The sequence below is a fragment of the Oenanthe melanoleuca genome, unplaced genomic scaffold, assembly GCF_029582105.1.
Source record: "Oenanthe melanoleuca isolate GR-GAL-2019-014 unplaced genomic scaffold, OMel1.0 S361, whole genome shotgun sequence".
NCBI lineage: Eukaryota > Metazoa > Chordata > Aves > Passeriformes > Muscicapidae > Oenanthe > Oenanthe melanoleuca.
This window is the reverse complement of record NW_026613010.1, coordinates 1-20,420: the sequence shown is the minus strand read 5'-3', so window position 1 is coordinate 20,420 and position 20,420 is coordinate 1. Positions and strand designations below refer to the sequence as shown.

Genomic DNA, 20,420 nt, shown 5'->3' with positions numbered 1-20,420 from the left:
TCTCAAAATTCCCTCAAATTTCTGTCAAAATCCCAAAAAATTCCCTCAGAATTCCCTCAAAATCCCCAAAATTCCCCCAAAAATCCCCCCAAATCCCCTCAGAATTCCCTCAAAATCCCCCAAATTCCCTCAGAAATCCCAAAATTCTCTCAAATTCCCTCAAAATTCCCCAAATTCCCTCAGAATTCCCCTTTCCCCCTCACTTCATGGCTCCCGCCGCTGTCTCGCGCCGCCGCTGAAGCTCCGCCCCTTTCAGCCGCACGCGCTCTGATTGGCCAGCGATAACCCGCCCTGCGCTCCTATTGGCTGCCGGAGCTGTCAATCAAACAGAGCGGAAGCAGCGCTGGCTTGAGCCGCTCCGGCAGCGCTGCCAAACCCCCTCAGAACCGCAAAAACCTCCCCGAACCCCCCGATCCCAGCCCGAAATCCCTCAAAAGCCCCGAAATTCCCTCAAATTTCCCTCAAAAATCCCCAAAATCGCGCAAAATCTCCGCTTTTCCCACTCACTTCATGTCTGCCGCGCGCCGGTTTTTTTCCTCCCTCAGGCCCCGCCCCTCGTGCGTGCGCGGTGACGTCACTTCCGGCAGTTCCGGTGGGGGCCGTGAGGCGGCGGGATGAGACGAGGGGAGGTGAGGGGGGGGAAATGGGGGGAAAATGGGGGTTTGGGGGGCGGGAAATGGCGGGTGTGAGGGGAAAAGGGAGGCGGGGGACGGGTCTGGGGGGGGAAATGGGGGGTGTGAGAGGTTTGGGGGGTTCTGAGGGGTTTGGGGGGTTCTGAGGAGTTTGGAGGGTTTGGAGCGGGGAAATGGGGGGTCTGAGGGGAAAAGGAAATGGAGGAGGGACTTGGGGGGTCTGAGGGGTCAGGAGGGAAAAGTGAGGGGGGTCTGTGGGGGTCAGGGGGGTTTGGGGGGGAAAATGGGGGGTGTGAGGGATATGGGGGGTTCTGAGGGGTCTGTGGGGGGAAATGGGGCGATTCTGAGGGGAAAAGAAGATGGAGGAGGGGTCTGAGGGGTCAGGGGGAGTCTGAGGGGTTTGGGGGGAAAAGTGAGGGGGGAGCTTGAAGAAAAAGGAAAAATGAGGAGGGGTCTGTGGGGAAAGGGGGGGTCAGGAAATGTTTGGGGGGTTTTGGGGGGGTCTCTGGGGTGTGGGGGATGGGTGCAGCCCCTCAAACCCCCCCTCTGTTTCCCCCCCAGGTTCCTGCCTGACCCAGCTCAGCCACAGGAAAATGGGTGAGGGATGGACCCCAAAATTCACTGTAAAACACCCCAAATTCCTTCAAAAATCCCAAAATTCCCTGTAAAACAGCCCAAAATTCCTTCAAAAATCCTAAAACTCGCTGTAAAACAATCCAAAATTCCTCCAAAATTCTCAAATTCTCTATAAAACACCCTGAAATTCATCCAAAATCCCAAAATCCACTGTAAAACACCCCAAATTCCTCCAAAATTCACTGTAAAACACCCCAAAAATCCCCCAAAATTCTCTTTAAAACACCCCAAAACTCCTCTAAAATCCCAGAATTGTCTCTAAAACACCCCAAAAATGCCCCAAAATTCTCTTGAAAAAACCCCAAAACTCCTCCAAAATCCCAAAATTGTCTGTAAAACACCCCAAAAATCCCCAAAACACCCCCAAATTGCTCCAAAAATCCCAAAATTTGTTCTAAATTTCTCTCTGAAACACCCCAAAATTCTTCTAGAACAACCTGAAATTCGCTATAAAACACCCTAAAATTCCTCCAAAATTACAAAATTTCTTCTAAAACAGCCCAAAATTTTTCCAAAATCTCAAAATTCACTGTAAAACTGTAAATTCCTCAAAAGTTTCCAAAAATCCCCCAAATTCTCTCTAAAACACCCCAATATTCCTCCAAAAGTCGCAAAAGTCTCTCTAAAAACCCCAAAAATCCTCAAAACACCCCAAAATTCCTCCAAAAACCCCCAAAGTTCTCTCTAAAACACCCCAGAATTCCCAAAAAAACCCCCAAAATTCCTCCAAAAATCCCAAAATTCTTTCAAAATCCCAAATTCTCCCTAAAACTCTCCCAAAAAATCCCTGAAAACTCCTCAAAATTCCTGAAAAAACCCAAAAAATTCCTTAAAAACCCCCCAAAAATTAATTTTAAAACCCCCCAAATTTTCAAAAATCCCCAAATCCTCTCCAAATTCTTTAATTCCTTAAAAAAAAACCAAAACAGAACCCCCCAAAATCCCCCCCAAACCCCTCCCCCTCCCTTCCCAGCCCTGTCCAGTAAATCCCCAACAGCTGGGAACGCCTGGAATGGCCCCTCCCCCTCCTGCTCCCCTCCCCCACCCCAACCCCATTTTTCCAACCCAAATCCTTTTTTTTTTCACTCCACAAATCCCATTTTTTCTCTTTATCCCCCATTTCCCCCCAAATCCCTTTTTTTCCCCAAAAAAATCCCTTTTTTTTCCCAATTTTTTCCCATTTTTTCTTTCCCAAAATTCCCATTTTTTGCCCCAAAAATCCCATTTTCCCCCCATTTTTGCCTTTTTTTCCCCAAAAAAGTCTCGTTTCTTCCCATTTTTTTGTCTTCAAATCCCATTTTTCTTCCAAAATCCTTTTTTTCCCCAAAAATCTGGTTTTCCTCCAAATCCCTTTTTCCTCCCAAATCCCATTTTTCCCTCCAAGATCCCATTTTTTGCCCCAATAATTCCATTTTCCCTCATTTCCCCCTAATCCCTTTTCTTGCCCCAAAATCCAGTTTTTCCTCTGATCCCATTTTTGTTCCCACAATCCTATTTTTCCATATTTTCCCCCAAAATCCTGGTTTTGTCCCCAAAATCTCAGTTTTTCCCCCCAAAACTCTGTTTTTTTAGCTTTTTTCCCATTTTTTCACCCCAAAAATCCCATTTTTCCCCAAAATCCCTTTTTTTGGCCCCCAAAATCCCATCTTTCCCCAAAAATCCCATTTCCCCCCCAAAATCCCAATTTTTACCCCCCCATTTTTCCCCCTAAAACCCATTTTTATGCCCCAAATCCCATTTTTCCCCCCAATTCCTGTTTTTTGTCCATTTTTTCCTCATTTTCCTGTTTTTTTCCCATTTTTTCCCCTAAATCCCATTTTTTACCCTCAAATCTCATTTTCCTCCCCAAAATCCTTTTTTCTCAATTTTTTTTGCCCCCAAATCCATTTTTTTCCCCCAAATCCCATTTTTTTCCCAAAAAAATCCCATTTTCCCCAATCCCTTTTTTTTCCCCAAATCCCATTTTTTCCCCCTTTTTCCTCATTTTTTGTTGCCCCAAAAATCCCATTTTTGCTCCCAAAAATTCAATTTTTCACCGTTTTTTTGCCTTTTTTTTTGCCCATTTTCCCCCTAGATTTCTAAAATTCTACTTTATGTCCCCCAAAGTCATATTTCCCCCCCAAAATTTCATTTTTTCCCATTTTTTCCCATTTTTTCCCATTTTTCTGGTGCCAGCCACCTCGGAGTGGCTGCGGTTCTTCGAGGACGCCGGGATCCCGCCCGGCCCCGCCCTGGGCTACGCCGTGGCCTTCGTGGATAACAGGTGGGGAGGGGGGAAAATCCCTGGAGACCCCCAAAAATGGGGGGAAAAAAACCTGGAGACCCCCAAGAATGGAGGGAAAAATCCCTGGAGACCCCCAAAAATGGGGAAAAATCCCTGGAGACCCCAAAAAATTGGGGGGGAAATCCATGGAGATCCCTAAAAATGGGGGGAAAAAAACCTGGAGACCGCCAAAAATGGAGGGAAAAATCCCTGGAGACCCCCAAAAATGGGGGGAGCAAAACCTGGAGACCCCAAAAAATAGGGAGAGAAAAACATGCAGTCCCCCAAAAATGGGAGGGAAAAAACCTGGAGACCCCCCAAAAATGGGGGGAAAAATTCCTGGAGATCCCTGAAAATTGGGGGAAAATCCCTGAAGACCCCAAAAATGGGGGAGGAAAAAACTGGAGACCCATAAAAATGGGGGAAAAAATCCATGGAGACCCCAAAAATGGGGAAAAATCCCTGGAGACCCCAAAAATGGGGGAGGAAAAAACTGGAGACCCCCAAAAATGGGGGGAGAAAATTCCCTGGAGACCCCCAAAAATGGGGGGAAAAATGCCTGGAGACCCCCAAAAATGGGGGGAGAAAAACCTGGAGACCCCAAAAAATAGGGAGAGAAAAACATGCAGTCCCCCAAAAATGGGAGGGAAAAAACCTGGAGACCCCCAAAAATGGGGGGAAAAATTCCTGGAGATCCCTGAAAATGGGGAGAAAAAAACCTGGAGACCCCCAAAAATGGGGGCAGAAAAAAACTGGAGACCCACAAAAATGGGGGAGAAATTCCTGGAGACCCCCAAAAATGGGGGGAAAAACCATGGAGACCCCCAAAAATGGGGGCAGAAAAAAACTGGAGACCCACAAAAATCAGGGGAAAAATTCCTGGAGACTCCCAAAAATGGGGGGAAAAAAACTGGAGACTCCCAAAAATGGGGGAGAAAATTCCTGGAGACCCCCAAAAATGGGGGGAGAAATTCCTGGAGACCCCCAAAAATGGGGGGAGAAATCCATGGAGGTCCCTAAAAATGGGGGGAAAAAAACCTGGAGACCCCCAAAAATGGGGAAAAATCCATGGAGACCCCAAAAATGGGGGAGAAAAAAACTGGAGACCCCCAGAAATGGGGGGAGAAATCCATGGAGATCCCCAAAAATGGGGGGAGAAATTCCTGGAGACCCCCAAAAATTCGGGGAGAAATTACTGGAGATTCCTGAAAATGGGGGAAAAAAAAAATCCTGGGAATGGGGAAAAAAATTTCTGGAGGACCCTGAAAATGAGGGGAAAAAACCTCGAGATCCCCAAAAATGGGGTGGGGGGGGAATTCCTGGATACCTCCAAAAATGGGGGGGAAAAACTCTGGAGATCCCCAAAAATGGGGGGAAAATTGGAAATAGAGAAAAAATTCCTGGGGATGGGGGAAAAAAAAAAAAAAAATTTGTGAAAGGGGGGGAAAGTTCCTGGAGGCCCCTGGGAATGGGGGGAAAAATTGAGAATGGGGAAAAAAAATCCCTGGGAATTGGGGGGGGAAAATTCCTGGGAATGTTTTTTATTTCAGGTGGATCTTTGGGGTGGATCCAGGTGGATCCCAGGGGATCCAGGTGGATCTCTGGGGTGGATCCCAGGAGATCCAGGTGGATCTTAGAGAATCCTGGGTGGGTCCAGGTGGATCCCCATGAAAGTCCAGGTGGATCCCAGGTGATCCAGGGGGATCTCTGGGTTGATTCCAGGTAAATCCCAGGGTAGTTTGGGTGGAATCCAGGGGGCCCAGGTAGGTCCCAGGTGGATCCCCAGAAAGTTCAGGTGGATCCCAGGGGATCCAGATGGATTTTTTTGGGATCTGGGTGGATCCAGGTGGATCCCAGATGACTCCAGGTAGATCCCAGGGGAGTTTAGATGGATCTCAGGGAATCCTGGTGGATCCCAGGGGAGTTCAGGTGGCTCTCACAGAATCCAGCTGGATCTCTTGGTGGATCCTGGGGGAGTTCAGGTGGATCCCAGGGGATCCAGGTGGCTCTCGGAGAATCCAGGTGGATCTCTGGGGTGGATCCCAGGGGATCCAGGTGATTCTCAGGGAATCCAGGCTGATCTCTGACTGGTTCCGGGTGGATCCCAGGGAACTCAGGTGCTTCTCAGAGATGCCAGATGGGTCTCTTAGTGGATCCCAGTGAATCCTGGGGATCTTGATGTGGATCCAGGTGGATCCCAGGAGATCCTGATGGATCTCTGCATGGATCCAGGTGGATCCCAGTGGAGTCCAGGTGGATCCCAGGGACTTCAGCTGGATCTCTGAGTGGATCCCAGCGGATCCCAGCCCCTCTCTCCCCCCAGGATCCACAAGAACATGCTGCTGGATCTCACCAAGGAGCTGATGAAGGAGCTGGGCATCACCGTGGTGGGCGACATCATCGCCATCCTGCGCCACGCCAAGGTGGTGCACCGGCAAGTACGGGATCCACTGGGACCCACTGGGATCTACTGGGATCTACTGGGATCCAGGAGCCCAAAAATCCCCAAATTTTCTGACAGGAAATGTGCCGGGCGGCCTCGGAGTCGCTGCAGCCGAGCGAAGGAGGGAGGGCGATCGATCGGGATCGACCCCGGGATCCACCCCGGGATCACTCCCGGGATCCACCCCGGGATCACCCCCGGGATCACCCCCGGGATCACCCCCGGGATCACCCCCGGGATCTCTCCGGGGCCGCCGGCAGGATGATCACCAACAGCCTGAGCCGGGATCCCGCCCCCCGCAACCCCCGGAAACCGCCCGGCGCCGGCATCTCCGTCACCGTGGCCAACGGCGCCGCCGAGGCCGGTACGGAGGGGTGGGGGCACCAAAAGGGGGGTTGGAGCCAAAAATGGGGGTTTTGGCACCCAAAATCAGGATTTTTAAACCCAAAATGGGGGGTTTTCTACACGAAATTGGCATTTTCTTATCTAAAAAGGGAATTTTTTCACCACTGTGGGTTGGGATCCCAAAATAGGGATTTTTTTCTTCCAATATTGGGATTTTATCACCCAAAATGGGGAATTTTAGAACAAATGTTCGCGTGTCCATCTGTTCCTGTTTCTCTCTCTCCCCCTCTGTCCTTCTGTCACTGTGTGTTCATCTGTTCTCCTGTCTGTCTGTGTGTGTCCCTCTGTCCCTGTGTGTTCTCTCTGTCCGTGTGTCCTCTCTGTTCCTCTGTCCCTCTCTGTTCCTCTCTGTCCCTCTGTCTGTCCCCATGTCCTCTCTGTCCCTTTGTCCCTCTGTCCTTCTTTGTCTCTCTCTGTCCCTTTCTGTCCCTGTGTCCCTCTGTCCCTCTCTGTCTCTCTGTCCCTGTGTCCCTCTGTCCCTCTCTGTCCCTGTGTCCCTCTGTCCCTCTGTCCCTCTGTCCCCGTGTCCCCGTGTCCCTCTGTCCCTCTCTGTCCCTGTGTCCCTCTGTCCCTGTGTCCCTCTGTCCCCGTGTCCCTGTGTCCCTCTGTCCCTCTCTGTCCCTGTGTCCCTCTGTCCCTCTGTCCCTGTGTCCCTGTGTCCCTCTCTGTCCCCCTGTCCCTCTGTCCCCGTGTCCCTGTGTCCCTGTGTCCCTCTCTGTCCCTGTGTCCCTGTGTCCCTGTGTCCCTCTGTCCCCGTGTCCCTCTGTCCCCGTGTCCCTTGTCCCTCTCTGTCCCTGTGTCCCTCTGTCCCCGTGTCCCCCCTGTGTGTCCCTCTGTCCCTCTCTGTCCCCCTGTCCCTCTGTCCCCCGTCCGTGCGTCCAGCGGTGCCGGAGGCGCCGTCGGTTCCGTCCAAGCGCCGCCGCGTCACGGCCGAGATGGAGGGGAAGTACGTGATCACCCTGCCCAAGGGCACCACGGCCCGGAGCCGGAAAATCCTGCAGCTGCAGGCGGCCCGAGGTACCGGGGAGGGGCCCCAAAGTCCCGGGGCTTCCCCAAAATTCCCGTGGCTTCCCCAAAATTCCTGTGGTTCCCCCGAAATTCCCAAGTTTTCCCCCCAAATTCCCACACTTTCCCTGAAATTCCCCACATTTTTCCCCAAAATTCCCGTGTTTCCCCCAAAATTCCCATAGTTTCCCTAGAAGTCCCATGTTTACCCCAAATTTCCATGGTTTCCCCCAAAATTCCCAAGGTTTCCCAAAATTCCCATGGTTTCCCAAAATTCCCATAGTTTCCCCAAAAGTCCCATGTTTACCCAAAATTCCCATAGTTTTCCCCAAAATTTCTGTGGTTCCCCCAAAATTCCCGTGGTTTCCCAAAATTCCCATAGTTTCCCCAAAAGTCCCATGTTTACCCAAAATTCCCGTGGTTTCCCCCAAATTTTCATGGTTTCCCCCAAAATTTCTGTGGTTTCCCCCAAATTTCCATGGTTTCCCCCAAAATTTCCATAGTTTCCCCCAAAATTCCTTTGATTTCCCCAAAATTCCTGTGGTTTCCCCAAAATTCCCGTGGTTCCCCCCAAAATTCCCATGGTTTCCCTGAAATTCCCATGTTTTCCCCAAAATTCCAACATTTCCCCCAAAATTGCCGTGCTTCCCCCCAAAAAGCCCACCTTTTTCAAAAAATTCCTGCCTTTTTCCCAAAATTCCCACATTTTTCCCAGAACTCCCGTGGTTTCCCCAAAATTCCCATGGTTTTCCTAAAATTTCCATGGTTTCCCCCAAAATTCCCATGGTTCCCCCCAAAATTCCCGTGGTTTCCCCAAAATTTCTGTGGTTTCCCCAAAATTTCTGTGGTTTCCCCCAAAATTTCCATAGTTTCCCCCAAAATTCCTGTGGTTTCCCCAAAATTCCCATGGTTCCTCCCAAAATTCCCGTGGTTTCCCCCAAATTTCCATGGTTTCCCCCAAAATTTCCATCGTTTCCCCCAAAATTCCTTTGATTTCCCCAAAATTTCTGTGGTTTCCCCAAAATTCCCGTGGTTCCCCCCAAAATTCCCACGGTTTCCCTGAAATTTCCATGTTTTCCCCAAAATTCCAACATTTCCCGCAAAATTGCCATGCTTCCCCCCAAAAACCCCACCTTTTTCAAAAAATTCCTGCCTTTTTCCCAAAATTCCCACATTTTTCCCAGAACTCCCGTGGTTTCCCCAAAATTCCCATGGTTTTCCTAAAATTTCCATGGTTTCCCCCAAAATTCCCGTGTTTTCCCCAAAATTCCCACATTTTCCCCAAAATTCCCGTGTTCTCCCCCCAAATCTCTGCATTTTTTCCCCAAATTTCCGGCGTTTTCCCCAAAATTCCTGATTTCTTTTCCCTAAATCCCCACATTTTCCCCAAATTCCTGGCATTCTCCCCAAATTCCCCACATTTTTCCTCCAAATCCCCACATTTTCTTCAAAAATCCCTATTTTTTTCCCCAAACCCCCACATTTTCCCAGAATTCCCACTGTTTTTCCCCAAATTCTTCCTTTTTTTTTTTTTCCCAAATCCCCACAATTTCCCCAAAATTCCTGCATTTCCCCCCCCAAAATGCCACATTTACCCACAAATTCCCATTTTTTTCCCTGAACTCCTGTTGTTTTTCCCCAGTTCCTGGAGTTTTTCCCAAATTCCTGGTTTTTCTCCCCGATTCCCGCAGGTCTGTCCCGGCCGTCGGTGTTCGAGCGCCTCGGGGCCGAGGCCAAGGCGGCGGCCGGGAAGGTGAGGGGGGATCTGGGATGGGGATCCACTGGGATCTGGGGGGATCTGGGATGGGGATCCACTGGGATCTGGGGGGAAATCTGGGATTGGGGATCCAGTGGGATCTGGGGGAAATCTGGGATTGGGGATCCAGTGGGATCTGGGGGGATCCGGGATTGGGGACCCACTGGGATCTGGGGGGATCCGGGATTGGGGACCTACTGGGATCTGGGGGGATCTGGGGTGGGAATCCAGATGGATCTGGGGGGATCTGGGATGGGGATCCAGTGGGATCTGGGGGGATCTGGGGTGGGGATCCAGATGGATCTGGGGATTTTGAGGATTCCAGGGGGATCTGGGGGGAATTGAGGGATCCAGTGAGACCAAGTGATTCAGGATGGGGATCTGGGGAGATCCAGAAGGATTGGGGGGATCCAGGGGGACCTGGGATGGAGATCCAGAGGGATCTGGGGGGAATTGAGAGATCCAGGGAGATCTGGGGTGGGGGGGGAAATCCAGGATGGGGATCTGGGGGGAATCCAGAGGGATTGGGGGGATCCAAGATGGGGATCTGGGGTGATCCAGAGGGATCAGGGGGGATCTTGAGGAATCTGGGGAAATCTGGGGGGAATTGAGGGATCCAGGGAAATCTGGGGGGATCCAGGATGGGGATCTGGGGGGATCCAGAGAGATTGGGGGATCCAGGATGGGGATCTGGGGGGATCCAGAGAGATTGGGGGATCCAGGATGGGGATCTGGGGGGATCCAGTGGGCTCAGGGGGGATCCGGGATGGGGATCGCAGGAGGTCTGGAGGGACCTGGGGTGAAGATCCAGAGGGATCTGGGGGGATCTTGATGAATCCAGGGGGATCTGGGGGGAATTGAGGGATCCAGTGAGATCAAGTGATCCAGGATGGGGATCTGGGGAGATCCAGAAGGATTGGGGGGATCTAGGGGGACCTGGGATGGAGATCCAGAGGGATCTGGGGGGAATTGAGAGATCCAGGGAGATTGGGGGGGGGGGGAATCCAGGATGGGGATCTGGGGGGATCCAGAGAGATTGGGGGATCCAGGATGGGGATCTGGGGGGATCCAGTGGGCTCAGGGGGGATCCGGTATGGGGATAGCGGGAGGTCTGGAGGGACCTGGGGTGAAGATCCAGAGGGATCTGGGGGGTCTTGAGGAATCCAGGGGGGATCTGGGGGGAATTGAGGGATCCAGTGAGACCAAGTGATTCAGGATGGGGATCTGGGGAGATCCAGAAGGATTGGGGGGATCCAGGGGGACCTGGGATGGAGATCCAGAGGGATCTGGGGGGGATTGAGGGATCCAGGGAGATCTGGGGGGGGATCCAGGATGGGGATCTGGGGGGAATCCAGAGGGATTGGGGGGATCCAGGATGGGGATGGGGGGGGGGGAATCCAGAGGTATCAGGGGGGATCTTGAGGAATCCAGGGGGATCTGGGGGGAATTGAGGGATCCAGAGGGATTGGGCGATCCAGGATGGGGATCTGGGGGATCCAGTGGGCTCAGGGGGGATCCGGGATGGGGATCGCAGGAGGTCTGGAGGGACCTGGGGTGGAGATCCAGAGGGATCGGGGGGGATCTTGATGAATCCAGGGGGATCTGGGGGGAATTGAGGGATCCAGTGAGATCAAGTGATTCAGGATGGGGATCAGGGGGGAAATCCAGGATGGGGATCTGGGGGGAATCCAGAGGGATCAGGGGGGATACAGGATGGGGATCAGGGGGGATCCTGGGGGGATCCCAGGAGGTCTGGAGGGACCTGGGATGGGGATCCAGAGGGATCTGGGGGGATCTTGATGAGTCCAGGGGGATCTGGGGGGAATTGAGGGATCCAGTGAGACCAAGTGATTCAGGATGGGGATCTGGGGAGATCCAGAAGGATTGGGGGGATCCAGGGGGACCTGGGATGGAGATCCAGAGGGATCTGGGGGGAATTGAGGGATCCAGGGAGATCTGGGGGGGATCCAGGGTGGGGATCTGAGGGGGGATCCAGGGTGGGGATCTGGGGGGAATCCAGAGGGATTGGGGGGATCCAGGATGGGGATCTGGAGTGATCCAGAGGGATCAGGGGGGATCTTGAGAAACCTGGGGAAATCTGGGGGGAATTGAGGGATCCAGGGCAGCTCCAGGGGGATCCAGGATGGGGATCTGGGGGAATCCAGAGAGATTGGGGGATCCAGGATGGGGATTTGGGGGGAATCCAGTGGGCTCAGGGGGGATCCGGGATGGGGATCGCAGGAGGTCTGGAGGGACCTGGGGTGGAGATCCAGAGGGATCTGGGGGATCTTGATGGATCTGGGGGGAATTGAGGGATCCAGTGAGACCAAGTGATTCAGGATGGGGATCGGGGGGATCCAGAGGGATCGGGGGGATCCAGGATGAAGATCTGGGGGGAATTGGGATGGAAATCCAGAGCGGGGGGAACCCAGGATGGGGATCTGGGGGATCCAGAGGGATTGGGGGGATCCAGGATGGAGATCTGGGGGGATCTGGGGGGAATTTGGGTTGGAAATCCAGAGGGATGGGGGGGGATCCAGAGGGATTGGGGGTTGGGCAGAATCCAGAGGGATCTGGGGAGATCCAGAGGGATCTTGGGGAATCCAGGGTGGGAATCCAGGGATCTGGTGGGGTGGGGGGTGTGTGTGCATCAAAGGAATCTAGGAGGGGATCCAGGGCAGCTCCAGGGGGATCCAGGATGGGGATCTGGGGGGATCAAGAGGGATTGGGCGGATCCAGAGGGCTCAGGGGGATCCAGAGGGATTGGGGGATCCAGGATGGGGATCTGGGGGGAATTTGGGATGGAAATCCAGAGGGATTGGGGGAAATCCAGAGGGGTCTGGGGAAATCCAGAGGGATCTTGGGGAATCCAGGGTGGGAATCCAGGGATCTGGGGGGATCCAGTGGGATGGTGTGTGTGTGTGGTTCCAAAGGGATCTAGGAGGGGATCCAGAGGGATCTAGGGCAGCTCCAGGGGGAATCCAGGATGGGGATCTGGAGGGATCCAGGAGGATCAGGGGTGGGTGTCCAGGATGAGGATCCAGTGATCTGGGGAGATCCACGGGGATCTGGGATGGGGATCCAGGATGGAGATCAAGGAATCTGAGGGGGATCCAGGTGGGATCTGAAAGGGGTGAATCTGGGAGAGCAGGAGGCAGATTTGGGATTCAGAGAGCAAAAGGATCCAGGATCCAGGGATCAGAATCTGGGGAGGAAAAAGATCCAGAATCCAGGGAGGAAAAAATCCAGGTAGGAAAGGATCCAGAATCCAGGGGAGGAAAGAATCCAGGAAAGACAAGATCCAGCGGGAAAAATATCCAGAGTCCAGGAAGGAGAAGATCCAAGGAGAGAAGGATCCAAAGGATCAGAATCCAGGAAGGAAAACGATCCAGAATCCAGGCAGGACAGGATTTTGGGAGGCCAGAATTGAGGGATCAGGGTCTAGGAAGGACAAGATCCAGGAAGGAGAAGATCCAGGGGGAAGAGGATCCAGAATCTCGGGAGAAAAGGATCCAGAATTGAGAAATCAGGATCCACAGAGGAAAGAATCCAGGAAAGATGAGATCCAGGGGGGAAAAGATCCAGAATCCAAGAAGGAGAAGATCCAGGGAGGGAAGGATCCGGGATCCAAAGGATCAGGATCCAGGAAGGAAAAGGATCCAGAATCCAGGAAGGACAAGATCCAGGGGAGAAAGGATCCAAAGGATCAGGATCCAGGGATTGGAATCCAGGAAGAACAAGATTCCAGGGAGGGAAGAATCCAGGATCCAAAAGATCATGATCCAGGAAGGAAAAGGATCTATAATCCAGGAGGGAAGGGTCTGGGATCCAGGGCTCACAATCCAGGAAGGACAAGATCCTGGGAGGGAAGAGTCCAGCATCCAAAGGATCAGAATCTAGGAAGGACAAGGATCCAGAATCCAGGAAGGACAAGGATCCAGAATCCAGGAAGGACAAGATCCCAGGGAGGAAAGGATGGGAAGGATCAGGATCCAGGGATTGGAATGCAGGAAGGACAAGATTCAGAGAGGGAAAAATCTGGGATTCAGAGGATCAGGATCCAGGAAGGAAAAGGATCCAGAATCCAGGGAGGGAAGGACCTGGGATCCAGAGGATTGGGATCCAGGAAGGAAAAGGATCCAGAGGATCAGGATCCAGGAAGGACAAGGATCCAGAGGGGAAAGGATCCAAAGGATCAGGATCCAGGAAAGAAAGGTATCCAAGATCCAGGGAGGGAAGAATCTGGGATCTAAAGGATCAGGATCCAGGAAGGAAAAGGATCCAGAGGATCAGGGTCCAGGAAGGACAAGATCCAGGGAGGGAATGATCTGGGATCAGAATCCAGGAATGACAAGATCCAGGAAGGAAAAGGATCCAGAGGGGAAGGGATCTAGAGGATCAGGATCCAGGAAGGAAAGTGATCCAGGATCCAGGAAGGAAAAGGATCTGGGATCCAGGGATCAGAATCCAGGAGGGACAAGATCCAGAGGATCAGGATCCAGGAAGGAAAGGGATCCAGGATCCAGGGAGGGAAGGATCTGGGATCCAGGGATCAGAATCCAGGAAGGAAAAGATCCAGAGGATCAGAATCCAGGAAGGACAAGATCCAGGAAGGACAAGGATCCAGAGGGGAAGGGATCTAGAGAATCAGGATCCAGGAAGGAATGTGATCCAGGATCCAGGAAGGAAAAGGATCTGGGATCCAGGGATCAGAATCCAGGAGGGACAAGATCCAGAGGAGGGATCCAGAGGATCAGGATCCAGGAAGGAAAGGGATCCAGGATGCAGGGAGGGAAGGATCTGGGATTCAGGGATCAGAATCCAGGAAGGAAAATATACAGAGGATCAGGATCCAGGAAGGGAAAGGATCCAGAGGATCAGGATCCAGGAAGGACAAGGTCCAGGGAGGGAAGGATCTGGGATCCAGGGATCAGAATCCAGGAAGGACAAGATCCAGAGGGGGAGGGATCCAGAGGATCAGGATCCAGGAAGAAAGCCCCACCCTGGGAGCAGCCCCCGACCCTGCTCTCCCGCAGCCCTCGGGGGTGTTCAGCCGCCTGGGGGACGCCCTGGACGGCGCCGATCCGGCCGATCCCGGCGATCCCGGCGACGCCGAGGCGCTGCCCTACGCCGGCGTGCTGAAGAAGCGCCGGGAATGTTCCGGAACCGCCGGCGCTGCCGCCGCCGCCGCCGCCTGTGGCGAGGCGCAGGACGGGGCCGTGTCCAGCTCGGTGCCCTGGGGCTGCGGGAGGGTCAGCAGCTCCTCCTGCGGCGCCTCCTGCGGCTCCAGCAGCGTCTTCCGCAGGCTGGGGAGGAAACCCGACTGAGACCCGGGATCCACTGGGATCTACGGACTGAGATCCGGGATCCTGGGATCCACTGGGATCTACGGACCGAGATACGGGATCCTGGGATCTACTGGGATCTACGGACTGAGATCTGGGATCCTGGGATCCTCTGGGATATATGGTCTGAGATCTGGGATCCTCTGGGATATATGGACTGAGCTGGGGGATCCTGGGATTCTCTGGGATATATGGACTGAGATTCAGGATCCCCTGGGATCTATGGATTGAGCTGGGGGATCCCGGGATCATCTGGGATCTACAGACTGAGATCTGGGATCTACGGACTGAGCTGGGGGATCCTGGGATTCCCCTGGGATCTATGGACTGAGATTCGGGATCCTGGAATTCTCTGGGATCCCCCCAAATACATAGACTGAGATCTGGGATGTGTGGACTGAGATCAGGGATCCTGGGATCCCCTGGGATCTACAGAGTGAGATCTGGGATCCCCTGGGATCTATGGGCTGAGCTGGGGGATCCCGGGATCCTCTGGGATCCATGGACTGAGATCTGGGATCTCCTGGGATCTATGGACTGAGCTGGGGGATCCTGGAATCCTCTGGGATAAATGGACTGAGATCTGGGATCTCCTGGGATCTACGGACTGAGCTGGGGGATCCTGGAATCCTCTGGGATCTATGGACTGAGATCCGGGATCCCCTGGGATCTATGGACTGAGCTGGGGGATCCTGGGATCATCTGGGATATACAGACTGAGATCTGGGATCTCCTGGGATCTACGGACTGAGCTGGGGGATCCTGGGATTCCCCTGGGATCTATGGACTGAGATTTGGGATCCTGGAATTCTCTGGGATCCCCCCAAATACATAGACTGAGATCTGGGATGTGTGGACTGAGATCAGGGATCCTGGGATCCCCTGGGATCTACAGAGTGAGATCTGGGATCCCCTGCGATCTATGGGCTGAGCTGGGGGATCCTGGGATTCCCCTGGGATCTATGGACTGAGATCTGGGATCCCCTGGGATCTATGGATTGAGCTGGGGGATCCCAGGATCATCTGGGATCTACAGACTGAGATCTGGGATCTCCTGGGATCTACGGACTGAGCTGGGGGATCCTGGGATCCTCTGGGATATATGGACTGAGATCTGTGATCCCCTGGGATCTACGGACTGAGCGGGGGGATCCCAGTATTCCCCTGGGATCTACAGGCTGAGCTCAGGGATCCCCTGGGATCTACGGACTGAGATATCTCCTGGGATCTACAGACTGAGCTGGGGGATCCTGGGATCCTCTGGGATCTATGGACTGAGCTGGGGGATACCCCTGAAACACACAGACTGAGATTGGGGATCCTGGAATCCTCTGGGATACCCCCAAATACATAGACTGGGATCCAGGATCCTGGGATCTCCTCAGATCTGTGGACTGAGATTTGGGATCCTCCCAAATACACAGACTGAGATCAGGGATCCTCTGGGATCTATGGACTGAGATCAGGGATCCTGGGATCTACAGACTGAGCTGGGGGATCCTGGGAGTGGGAATCCTGTTGGGATTGATCTCAGGGATCTGCTGGGACTGGCATGGGGGGAATCCCAGAACGGGAATCCTGCTGGGACTGATCCTGGGAATCCTGCTAAGATTGATCCCAGGAATCTTGGGAGTGGGAATCCTGTTGGGATTGATCCCAGAGATCTGCTGGGACTGATCCAGTGGATTCCCTGGGAATGCACAGACTGATCCCAGGAATCCTGGGAATTTTGGAAATGGGAATCCTGCTAAGGAAATAGGGGATCCCAGGGATCCTGGGAGTGGGAATCCTGCTGGGATTGATCCCAGGAATCCTGGGAATGGGAATCCTGCTGGGATTGATCCCAGGGATCCCAGGAATGGGGATCCTGCTGGGACTGATCCAGTGGATTCCCTGGGAACGCACAGACTGATCCCAGGAATCCTGGGAATGGGAATCCTGCCGGGACTGATCCCAGGAAATCCCAGGAATTGAGGAGATCCCACCAGGAATCGCTGTTTGATCCCTCAGGAAACAAAAATCCCGCTGGATCCCCTGGAAAAGGGAGGGATCCCCCCAAAATCATCACCTGATCCCTGAAAAAAGGGTGGATCCCAAGGGAATCCCATTGGAAACCCCCAAATTCCTGGTGGATCCCACCTGCAGATCCACTGGAGCAGCGAGGCCAAACCAGCACCAAAATCCCAACTTTTTTTTCCCAATTTTTTACCCCAAAATTTGGGGGTGCAGACACGGAGAATCCCACCCAGAGGTGGATTTTTATTCCCATTTTCCTGTTTTTTTTCCCACTCTGCAGGAATTTTCCTCCTTTATTTTCTTTACTCCACAAATAATCCCTTGGTGGGGGGGGGAGGGGAATTTTGGGAGCAGCACCCCAAAAAAAAACCCCAAATCCTCCCCAAAACCCACGACAGGTGCTCAAAAAAAAAAAAAAAAAATCCCAAAATTGCCTTAAATTTCGTGGATTTTGGCTCCAGCCCCCAGAACTTCCCAAAATTCCTCGATTCCCCCAAATTTTTCTTTTGCTGTGGCTGCAAACCCCAAAAAGTTGTTTTTAATTCCCCCAAAAAATGGGGAGAAGTGGAAACTTTGGGAATGCCAAGCTTTTTATAATCAGGAAAAAAAAGATTAATTTGGGGCTTTTCCCTCCAGTTTTTTTTTATTTTTTCCCCCTGAATTTGGGGAATTTCTCCCCAAATTTCCGGGGCTGTTTCGCTGCGCTTTGGGTGGATTTTTCTGGCTTCTCACGGGAGCTTTTTCTTTTTTTTTTTCTTTTTTTTTTTTTTTTTGGGGGGGGCAATAAAGAGTGGAAAGCGATTTTCGCGCTGTTAATAAAAGTTAATTTATGCGGAGTTATTTAAGTAAATGTAAATGAGATTAATTAATTGGAGGGGCGGGGCGTTGGCGCCCTCTGGCGGGCGGGAGGACCAGCGGAGGCCACGCCCCTCGCTGCGTGACCGCGCGGCGTGATGACGTCATGACCCCGCCCGCTGGCAGCGCGCGCACGCGCGGGGTCTCCCCCTCACGATTTCCCCTCCCCCCCCTCCCGGAATTTTTTAGGTCCCCGTTTCCTTTTTCCGCCGCTTTTCCTTCCGGGACGAAGCGGAACCGAGACGAGGGGGGAGAAAAAACAAAAAAACAGCCCCGAAGTTCCCGGGATGAGCGGCCTGAGGCGGCCGGGCCTGCGGCGTCCATGACAGGTGAGAGGAGACGCCGCGTTTGGCTTGTTCCTCCCCCCCCCCGCGCCTCATAATGGGCTCGTCCGGCTCCTCTGAGGGGCAGCGGAGGCCGCACCACCCGCTCGCGGCCGGCGGGGGGCGCCGTGTCCCCCCCCAAAGAGAGAATGGGCTGGTCCGGTCCGTGAGGGGGTCGGGGGGGGGCCGCACCATTGGCGGGGTGAAATCGGGGGGGGACACGGGGGTAAAACGGGGACTCCTCATCCCCCCCCCAAGAAGAGAATGGGCTCGTCCGGTCCGTGAGGGGGTCGGGGGGCCGCACCATTGGCGGGGTGAAATGGGGGGGACACTGGGGTAAAACAGGGAGACCCCCCCCGCCCCCCCCCGTGACCCCGCCATGGTCTCGCCCACGCGAGGCGGGGGCGGCTGTGAGGAGCGAACCATTCCTGATTTTGGGGGGGGGGTCCGGCCGCTGTTTTGGGGCTGTTCCCTGCGTGTCCCCCCCTCCCCAATACCCCCAGATTCACCCCCAGCCCCTCAGGATGCGACCCCCTCCCCAAATTCCATCCCAAATTCCCGCCAAATTTCCTCCCCAGCACTGACATTGAACGCTCCCCCTCCCAATATTTGCCCCCCACTTTTCCTTCCCCAAAATTCCCTTCCCCAAATTCCTTCCTTAATTTCCCTTCCCCCAAAAATGCCCCTCAATATTTCCCCCGTAATTTTCCATCCCCCTAAATTCCCCCCAAATCCAACTTTTCCTCCCCCAAAATCCCAATTTGGGGCAGTTTTCACCCAAATTTTTTTTCCTTTTTCTTTGGAGGAGCCGGCGCCGGGAGCTTCCCACGGATCCGGATCCGGCGCTCGGGTACGGAGCGGGGGCTCCACCCCAAAATTCAGATTTAATTGGGGTGTTAATGGGGGGAAAATGAACCCCAGATCTTCCCTGTCCTCTTCACACCCCAAAATCCCATGGACTGATCCCAAAATCCCATGGATTGGTCCCAAAATCCCATGGATGGATCCCAAAATCCCATGGATTGGTCCCAAAATCCCATGGACTGATCCCAGAATCCCATGGATTGGTCCCAAAATCCCATGGATGGATCCCAAAATCCCATGGATGGATCCCAAAATCCCGTGGACTGATCCCAAAATCCCATGGATTGGTCCCAAAATCCCATTGATTGATCCCAAAATCCCATGGGTTGATCCCAAAATCCCATGGATTGATCCCAAAATCCCGTTGATTGGTCCCAAAATCCCATGGACTGATCCCAAAATCCCATGGACTGATCCCAAAATCCCATGGATTGGTCCCAAAATCCCATGGATTGATCCCAAAATCCCATGGACTGATCCCAAAATCCCATGGACTGATCCCAAAATCCCATGGATGGATGCCAAAATCCCGTGGACTGATCCCAAAATCCCATGGATTGGTCCCAAAATCCCATGGACTGATCCCGAAATCCCATGGATTGATCCCAAAATCCCATGGACTGATCCCAAAATCCCATGGATTGGTCCCAAAATCCCATGGACTGATCCCAAAATCCCATGGATTGGTCCCAAAATCCCGTGGACTGATCCCAAAATCCCATGGATTGGTCCCAAAATCCCATGGATTGATCCCAAAATCCCATGGATTGGTCCCAAAATCCCATGGATTGGTCCCAAAATCCCATGGATGGATCCCAAAATCCCGTTGATTGGTCCCAAAATCCCATGGATTCATCCTAAAATCCCATGGACTGATCCCAAAATCCCATGGGTTGATCCCAAAATCCCATGGATTGGTCCCAAAATCCCATGGATGGATCCCAAAATCCCGTTGATTGGTCCCAAAATCCCATGGATTCATCCTAAAATCCCATGGACTGATCCCAAAATCCCATGGGTTGATCCCAAAATCCCATGGATTCATCCCAAAATCCCATGGATTCATCCCAAAATCCCATGGATTGGTCCCAAAATCCCATGGACTGATCCCAAAATCCCATGGATGGATCCCAAAATCCCATGGACTGATCCCAAAATCCCATGGATGGGTCCCAAAATCCCATGGACTGGTCCCAAAATCCCATGGATTGGTCCCAAAATCCCGTGGACTGATCCCAAAATCCCATGGATTGGTCCCAAAATCCCATGGATGGATCCCAAAATCCCGTGGATGGATCCCAAAATCCCATGGATGGGTCCCAAAATCCCATGGACTGGTCCCAAAATCCCATGGATGGGTCCCAAAATCCCATGGATGGATCCCAAAATCCCATGGGTGGGTCTCAAAATCCCATGGGTTGATTCCAAAATCCCATGGATTGATCCCAAAATCTCAGAAATCCCCAAATCCCATGGATCTATCAAAAAATCCTATGGATTGGTCCCAAAATCCCACAGATCCATCCCAAAATCCCACAGATCCGTCCCAAAAGCTGAAATTCCTGGGGTTCAGGGCTGAGTATTCCCAGATTTTGGGGCCAGAATTCCCAAGGTTTGGGTCATAAAATTCCCAGGATTTTGGGGCTGAAATTCCCAGATTTTTGGTCTGGAATTCCCAGATTTTCTGGGCGGAAATTCCCGGATTTTGGGGGCCAGAATTCCCAAGGTTCGTGGCTCAGTATTTCAGGATTTTGAGGCCAAGATTTTCAGGTTTTTTGGGCCAGAATTCCCAGGGTTTGGGTCATAAAATTCCCAGTTTTCAGGCTGAAATTCCCAGGATTTTGGGGCTGAAATTCGCAGATTTTAATGGCTGAAAT

General features: G+C 52.8%; 1 protein-coding gene across 1 annotated transcript; it reads left to right on the top strand.

Annotated features, from left to right (window-relative positions):
- Positions 1–571: 571 nt before the first annotated feature.
- Positions 572–16,854, top strand: CUNH19orf47 (chromosome unknown C19orf47 homolog). Its single transcript, XM_056516204.1, has 9 exons — positions 572–629; positions 1,194–1,229; positions 3,444–3,531; positions 5,855–5,969; positions 6,053–6,338; positions 7,262–7,396; positions 9,076–9,137; positions 14,177–15,641; positions 15,921–16,854. The coding sequence occupies exons 2-8, from the start codon at positions 1,226–1,228 to the stop codon at positions 14,465–14,467; spliced, it is 981 nt and encodes a 326-aa protein (XP_056372179.1). The 5' UTR covers positions 572–629; positions 1,194–1,225; the 3' UTR covers positions 14,468–15,641; positions 15,921–16,854.
- Positions 16,855–20,420: the final 3,566 nt, after the last annotated feature.